An 8,956-nucleotide genomic window follows, 5' to 3' on the forward strand; every position below is an offset into this window, starting at 1 on the left:
TTATAGCTCAGCAACGCCGACGTGCAATGCGTAACAAAGATGCACATATTCGCTTGCGTGATGACTTGATCGAATATATATGGGCAGAATATGGGAATTAAAAATTGTCGTTTGTCATTTCCTTCCTATTATCTCTTTGTATGTAAACATCCTCAAGTTTTAATTAAGGTCGTATGTTTCAAAAAAGTAGAAATTTAATTCAAATCAACGGAAGTAAATTTAAAATCCAAAAATTACATAATAATAATGCTAATTGTTCAGATAATAAGAAATTTAAAACATAATAATACTAATAATACTACTAATCACTAAATAGGAGAAATAATTAAGGTTTGAACTATTCCGCCTTTGTGTTAAGATTGGTTTCTTTTATTCCGAACTATGTCCGCCCTGCGAAGTCGGAAGTACTCTTGTTGTACAGGTTCCATTTTTTCAAGATCCATCATAATGATGCGAAATTATTCGTCTTCAGCTTGCTTGGCTAGTTTTGCCGCATGTTCAGCTTGTTTTGCTGCAAACTCTGCTGCTCTTTGTTCCATCTTGAATCTTGATTGTGCTTGGTAATGAGTATTGAAATTTTGTTGTTCTTTAATAATTATTCCCATCAATTCCTCTTGGTGACTGGATTTCTCTCTCCCTGTTTTCTTCAATCTTTTTGCTGCTTTTTTCCCCATCTTACGAAGATATGTGTTCTCTATGTCTCCCCCATCTGTGTCGTTACCGGTCTCTCCTTGAGTTGTTGTTTGCGGTCCTTCATCATCTTCCTCGTTATTCTCATAAGTGTCCAAATCATGCGTCGTATCGAATACAAAAGTCGATCGTCGATTATATTTTATATTTTCTAATACAACTGGGTAGCACTCTTCGTGCTTAAATTTTTTCCCATCGTTGCATTCCTTGAACCTCTTGTTAACTTCTTCAAGCTGTTAATGTTTTTAAAAACACTTAAGTACATGGGCGCTTATTAAATATTAGAAAACAATTGTTCGAAAAATCAAGAATGCTTACCTTCTTTTCAGGACCCCATCCAGTATGATATTCACCTTCAACTTCTGCCTCTTTTGCCGAAAATAACGCCACATCTTTACTTATTCCCTGATATCGTTTTTGCCAAGAACTCCAAGACCGCTCTGGATTATTAGGTAAATGAAGTTCAATATCATCCTTGATACGAGTCCACAACGTCGCATCTGATTGATCAGTTCCAACACTAGAATCTTGAGATATAGATAAATGAATTTTACACATTGTTACATCTTCGATTGTCGTAAAATTTGGACCTCGTGCTACTCTTGGTGCCATTGTAAGCGAATCCGTGAAAATTTTCCAACTGATTTGAAAGCAGAAACAATATTTCTTCTTATTGGTGTGGATAGTTTGAAGTACTTAGTCGTGGGAAAATGTCACAGGATCTCATATGTATATATAGGTGTTTCTTCCGAAATTTTCAACGTTCCGAAATGTCTTCCAAACTTTCCAACGTTCCAAATTATCCAACGTTCCATTTTCTTCAACGTTCGAATTACCAACGGTATAAAAAAATTTCAAAATCAATTTTGTCTAAGTATTTTATTTTATTTTTTAAACTCAAGCTTGGGGCGTTAACTATATAAACGCCTGGAGTGGGGCGTTAACTATATCAACACCGGTCTGGGGCGTTAACTATATAAACGCCTGGCGTGGGGCGTTAATTATATCAACGCCTGTCTGGGGCGTTAACTATATAAACGCCTGGCGTGGGGCGTTAACTATATATACGCCTGGCGTGGGGCGTTAAGAATATCAACGCCGGGCTTGGGCGTTTGTATAATCTTCGTCTGAATGGGGCGTTAATTTTATGAACGCCTGACGTGGGGCGTAAACTTTAGCAACGTCCCAACGGGCGAACATTTTATCAACGCATGAACCGGGCGTAACTTATATACACGCCTCTTTATGGGGCGGTGACTTTACGTACGTTTCACAACAGGCGTAGATTATATACACGCCTGATGCCAAACGGTGATTATACCTCCACTCCACTATATATAGTTTTGGTCTTGGTCCCAGACCAAATATGGTATGGAATTTGGTTTTGGTCCAGATTTTAGTCTTTACTCCGTCCCGTTGCGTCTCGTCCCTGGACCATAATTATAGGTTTGCTCGTCCACTGCAGTTGCTCTTAGCCGCTGGAATTCGAGATTGTGCACAGTGTTATGGCTCAATGCTTGCATGTTTTGAGGCAATGTGAAGTCCCAAGTTTCACAAGAACTGGCCAACACTATTTGAACTCTTCCAACTTTGGAAATCGCCAGAAACCATCTTTTCATCCCAGATAGAGCTCCAAACTGTGACCCATCATTATATTGGTTAAATTTGACTACTGAACTACCAAAACGGGTATTGACTTCATTTTGTAAAACAGGAACCATCTCCAAAACTGGAGGACTCCAGTACAGGTCTAGCTTTATGAAGGAGGCAGTGCAGATTGGGGTGATTGCTGCGTTAAAAGGGGCAAAGACTCTAAATATTCGAGATTTGGAATTTCATCTATGACATTTGGCTCACTGAATCATGAAAGTTGGGTGCCGTTTACTACGCCCAATGATCAGCAAAAGCATAACTAACTTGGCATCGTCTTTACTTTCTGGACTAACAATTGATAATGTTTGCCTGTTTGACTAACAGCTAACTTCAACCTGCCAGTCGGGTGTTCTATTCTTTTTCTCCAGCCCAACTTCAGAATCGGCCGAGTTCTTTTAAAAAGGAGGGTAGTTTATAGTATTTCAAACGGTAGACTATCCTTGATCCCACAACCCTGGATGGAGGTAACATACCTCCCCCAAATTAAACCACTGCAGCCTCCAAATGGCCCCTCTTACTCTAATCCATGGGCACGCCACAAATGGGCATAACGTTTAGGCTTATGAAGAAATGGGAATTGACACTTAGCTGGCCGAAGCCGAAGTAAAGACTTGAGAGAGAACTCTCTGTAATCTATTTCTCATGCTACTGCTGATGACTTTTTGGTCTTAAGACTGGACCAGAATGATATAATATGATTTATAGAACAAAATTCGAATGAGGATCACAGTGAACAAAGACAAGCAAAAGCGGTGTCAAAAGTGCACAAATAACCTGAAACTTTTATTGTTTCAGAGACCTGCTTGAATGACCCACTTTCAGATATTGATAAACTAAAAATGCAGATGAAGTTTACTTAGAGCAAGTCTTATGGTGGAATCCAAACTACTCCAAGTGTGGAAAAACCATGGAATATCAAGTCTAGTGGGTTCCAAGTTGGGGTCTTCCACAGAAAATCCAAGCAAGGTTCCACGGTTTCGTGGAAGGTTTCGTGGAATCTATCTGAACGCCAATAAAAATAGCGTTAAACGCAATTAAGAATGGAGCTAAAAAAACGCAATTAAGAATTGCGTTTTTTTTTTATTCGTAGATTTAAAATGAGTCGTTGAAATCTAACGGCTGAAAAAAAGCTTCATTCTTAATTCGTTTTTTTAGCTCCGTTCTTTATTGCGTTTTTTTAGCTCCATTGAGAATAGCATTTCTACTATTCCACCATTACACTTGCGCTTCCATCCACATTTCCAAGTGCTGAGGTGGCGTGCAAGATGGAAGATGGATGGATTCCACCATAAGACTTGCTCTTATAGAAACCTTCACTACACAACAAAATCCATATGCATAAGTTGGCAGAAAAATCAATACGCTAACATAATGTAGGGAATCAAGCAAGCTACACTTCTCCTGTTTATTTTTTCGTGTCAGTAAATAATGCACCTATCTTAACGGATCACACTCTTTGGTATCTACACTCAAGAATTTTGACAGGGGAGATGTCAAATTTGACCAGGAAATTCTTCTAACGTTGAACAAACAAGGAATGCGGCAATGTAGCAATCTGAGGCCACAATAAACTGTAGCGCATCTGAAACTGCAGTGTTCAGTCCCACTGGCCTCACATTCTGGGTTGTATACACTCTGTTGCAGATAGATCTTTCCAATAATGACTGAGGTCCTGTGTTGGACCAGAGAAATACTGAGTTGACACAATTTGTAAACATTTGAAACACAAAATACAAAACTGTCATCATTGCACATAAAACCTTAGAGAACTCCTAAAATATGCAAAACTGTTTAAACCTTCGAACTTTGTAAGAGCGTGCAAAGATGCAAATAAAAAGTAATAACCAAGGAAGACTGCAATAATTAGACCTCGAAGTTCTTGCAAGCAGACTAAGTGTTACTTGACAACAATTGAGGCAGATAACTGTCCGAGTAGAAATCTATAACAGATTGTAGATTAAAGACTAGGAATGCTACAATTTCCAGCCAGACTTGGTACATATTAATTATGGATGTCTCTACTGTCTGTGTATGAACATTTGTATAGTATACAAGTTTACAGGAATTTTCACCCTTGGCTAATATACAAGTTTACAGGAATTTTCACCCTTAGCAAGGGAATAAAACATAGTCCAAGTTTGAAAAACTTTTTATGAGCTACCTTGATACATGTATATGGGCATATTCTATATAAGCTACCTTGATTGTGCTGGAGGAAAATGGCATCTGCCTACAGAATGTAAGCCCACAACAAACAGTAACGTATCTAATCCATGGAGTACAAGGCTACAGTTAGTTGCAGATCTAACATCATTAACGAGTAATTGTGCAAATGACCATCAAGAAAGTTAAAGCCAGAGCAGTTTAAAACCTGTTGTGCAGTATTAGAAGCTACCGGCCCACACAAATTGTGTTGAGAAAAGAGACAAGGTGAAACCTGACATGCTTTGAAAATCGGCAAAACTCAAATGATTGAAATTCAAAGAAATTTCTTCAACTCAGGGGGTAGAAAGAGGCTTATTATTTCTATAAATGCCCGACACTTGATGAAACTTAGAGCAGAACACACTAATTGGACGGCAACAGAGTGAAACAACGAGGTTTTCCTGGTTGCTTGCTTCTATGTTGAGAAAAATGTTTATGATAATCATGATTGCAAATGGTTCTTACAGCAGTATGTCACTATAGTCTCTAGAGTTAAAAGAAGCTACTCGAATTAAAACCCGCTCAGATTAAGATGTGGTCGGGCCACATACATTTTGGATGTGGCCCCTCTTAATATTTTGACCCATACTCGAATTAAAAACCTGCCCCCTCTTAATCTCCATAACTGCTTTCTTTTTTGAGAAAAAGCAGGTAGTTAAGACAAAAAATATAGATAATAAAACTGTTTTGCAGAAAAAAATCTACGTGTCATTACATAAAGAGGGGCCACCATATCGTAGCCGCACCGGATACAACCTATGTTTTTTGGATTAATACAAGAATTGTTATATTAGTGATTCCACTACTAGAATATACAACCACATCAGTTTCAAAAAGAAATGATTATTCATTTAGGTGTTACCTGACAATACAGGCAGCTAACTATAGAAGAAGGAACCTGTAACAGAAATGAAAAAAAAAAAGTAGTGGTGTTACATTATCCAGCCTCTTAGACCCGGTAGATATTATTAAGAATATCTCTAACGTCTGTGTATGCACATTTATAGAATATAAAACCTAGCCCGGGTTCAAAAAGATAAGGATCTACCTTAATAGAAAGGATCATTCAGTCACAGATGAAGGTTAATAGGGTATAATTTCATCGTCAGGGGAGCCAACTTATCCTATGCGCAATCTCAAAATTAGTTCGTACACGAAGTTGAACATGCAAACTTCTCATTTCTGTTTGACTTTTTTCTAAGAAAGTATTAATTGCCCTTGGTCCGCCATCATATCACATGCCAAATATACTGAAAACAGTAGACACAACCATGACAAGTACACATTCTAACAACAATACTTTAAAGCAAATCCGTAACTAGGAACCATATCTGCACACCTCGAGTCTGTACATCTGGCTTACTTATATATAGGCCTACTATGGAGAATCAAAACTCACGGGCACAATTCGGTCCAATGTACATCTGGCTTACTTGAATATGTAAGTAGGTTTGGAAAGGCCATTACTCATTTGTATTAAAACGCAAAACACTCATCACCATGCAAATGACCACAAGCTGAAGAGAGGTCCGAACTTTCTTTAAATAAAACCCCACATATTCCCAAATGTTAACAACTTAGATACACACACAAACAATACAACACAAGCAAAATCCTAGAATAATTAATGACAGATCTGCTGAAAACATTTGTGAAAACAATATAAGCGCACACAAAATTGGCCACATATCCCAAAGATCAGACATTAGTAAACCCTGAAATAGATTCTAAAGGTACAAAAAAAGCATTAACACATACATGCATACTATAAGCAAAAGATTTTCTACATTGCAAGGTAAATTACAAAAAGCGCATAAACCCCTTGTCCATATAAGCTTTCCATCCATTATTTAAGCATAAGAACTACTATAACAACAACAACGCAATAAGAAAAAGAAAAGGTATAGAATCCAGAGAGAGATAAGAGATAAAGATCTGTACATAAGTAAGTAAAGCAGCTCCTCCAATGACAGATGCTGTCCGCCCCATTCTCTACTACACAGGTGGAATGTTGGAGAAAGAAAACCCTTTGTATCCTTTATACGCATAGTAAGCAATCCTTGTATAATAAAACCCAGGTATAAACAGTATCGATCCCAATGCCGCAAAGAAAACCCCTAAAATTTCAACAGCACCAAAAAAAAAAACCACATAAATAAACGATCTTGGTTGAAACTCTAGAATAAGATTAACACAACAAATTAAAACCCTAAATTTTACCCACAAATTAAAAACCCTAAATCAAGAAGCAATTAAAGATTTAGGGTTTGAGAAATTAGGTGAAATTACTTACCATGAGCAGTATCACCACCAACTCTGTTAACAGCCATGTAAATCCCAAAGATTATACCTAAAGTTCCAAAAACAAGTAATGAAATCGCTAGAGCTATTTCTTTAATTGGTGGTCGATTATGAACTATGTATGAAGATTCTATCATTATATCTTCATCTGATATTGAAAACGCGTGATCTACATATGCCATTGATTTCGATTTGATTGAAGCTGAAATTTTTCGATTCGCAGGATTAGGTTTTTCTTTCTCTTCCTCTTCTTCTTCTTCGTCTTCTTATTTTCGTCTGATTAAAGTGGAATTTTTATTGGGTTCCGTGGGAAATGAGAAAAAGTCTTGAAAATTAGGTTTATGATGAAAGTATTATTCCGTGGCGTGTTATAGCGGGATCCTTTTTTATTTTTCTTTATTTTACTGTGTGCTTAGAGCTTTGTATTGTGCGTGCCGTTTTGCTGCACAATGCTGGGGCTTAGCCTCACGGGAAAATTGCTGGTTGGTCGAGAATCCTGTCTTTATTCTGTAGTCCACCATTTGGCTGGAGGTGCTTCTCAGCAGCAATACATTCTAGTGTTTTTATCATACCTCTTCGATTGTATTTTGGAACGTCTGTTTCTTTTGACATGCGGTAGCAGGAGCATAGACGTGCATTTTTCACAGGGGGCATTGTCAAATTCTCTATCAATTTTTTCAGATCATCGGGTTAGATGGATGAAGTGTGAGCTACGTCTGATTAGCCTAAAAAATATAAACTTTTCTTCAACTTGATTGCAAACCGTAATTTTTCTCATTTTTGGATCCGGAATAAAAGGAGGATTCAAAAATGTATGTTCTTTTGTGCATGCATCCGCATGTGAAAATCTTAGAAGGGTTTTCTTAAAATTAACTTGCTTGATCATGACAGAAAACCTAAAGTTGGTGTGATGGTGTGTCCTTTTTTGGATGCGACGAAACATGATTTTGAATATCCTCACCTTCGTCTTGCGAAAGTATTATGGCTTCTCTATAGTGAGATTGATTTCCAGTCCCCATATGATAGCATATTATAAGTCTTGATATGAACACGAGGGTTGTAGCACGTCGTGATAAGAGAAGGATATTGTGTCTGAGGCTCGGTCATGGGAGATGAGACTCGATCAAGAGACATGATTCTTCCTCATGTACCTTTAGTCAGAATTATCTGAATTGGGACGTACTGAATTCTACCAATTTGTACCATGTTCCGGAATCTTCATATTGATGGATGTAGTTACCTAAATCTGAGAGAGGTTTGAAGTGGGATTCTAGGGTTTCTGAAAGTGAGTTACGGGAGGTTGAGCACGAACATTCTTCGCCTAAACCACGTGCACGGTGGCCGTTCAAAGGCTGCTTCAGCCACATGGAAGAGTTTTAGGGCTGGTCTTAGGGAGGGAAGCAGATGAAGAGAGAGATCAGAGAACAAGTTATTGCTCTGAGTGGTTATGTGAATGATCGTGATAGCTTGGAGAAATACAGGACCTATTTATAGATGAATTCTATAATCTCAGGTCAGTGAAGATAAGGATTGCTTTCGGTGCCATGCGGAGCAATTCTCACGTGTCTTCAGGAATAGATAGATAAACTAGGTTGAGTTTATCTCATTATTCCACCGCATTTACTCTCTTTTGCTGTGAGAAATAAGTCGTATATTTATCACACGTGTCGTAGACCGCCATACCAAAACCCTAATTGTTATCCCCCATTTGTGTGCAGCAGAGTCAGCCTTTGTGATGATGTGTTGAAAGAGAGAAATATTCTCTTTAGCCGAGTTAGCCAAGATAGAGAGATATTCTCTTATTTGTGAGAATGACTAGGAAGAGTCACGTGAAAAGGCATGGAATGCCTCAGGAATCGTGTGCAGAGTGTGAGAGGAGATGAGGTTGAGCTCCCTCTCTCCATGGCCGGTCACATATGTCATGTGGAGACCGTATTATTGCTTTTGGGTCTATTTGTTGAGCATGCAGAGCTCAAGAGAGCTCATCCACGTTTTGGATAGACATGTATAGATCAGGCTCAATTTACTAGCCGTGAGTGTTTTTCAGAGCCCGAAAAATAGACTTGAGCCCTAGGTAAGGCGTTTGCCTATTATGAGGAATATTCGG

At 38.2% G+C, this 8,956-nt stretch overlaps 1 protein-coding gene across 1 annotated transcript; it reads right to left on the reverse strand.

Annotated features, from left to right (window-relative positions):
* Nucleotides 1-6,253: 6,253 nt before the first annotated feature.
* LOC113358605 (transmembrane protein 230-like) lies at nt 6,254-7,194 on the reverse strand. Its single transcript, XM_026602210.1, has 2 exons — nt 6,842-7,194; nt 6,254-6,665 (listed from the first exon to the last, which is right to left on the reverse strand). The coding sequence occupies exons 1-2, from the start codon at nt 7,029-7,031 to the stop codon at nt 6,544-6,546; spliced, it is 312 nt and encodes a 103-aa protein (XP_026457995.1). The 5' UTR covers nt 7,032-7,194; the 3' UTR covers nt 6,254-6,543.
* Between the last annotated feature and the right edge of the window lie 1,762 nt (nt 7,195-8,956).

The sequence above is a fragment of the Papaver somniferum genome, chromosome 3, assembly GCF_003573695.1.
Source record: "Papaver somniferum cultivar HN1 chromosome 3, ASM357369v1, whole genome shotgun sequence".
NCBI classification, from domain to species: Eukaryota; Viridiplantae; Streptophyta; class Magnoliopsida; order Ranunculales; family Papaveraceae; genus Papaver; species Papaver somniferum.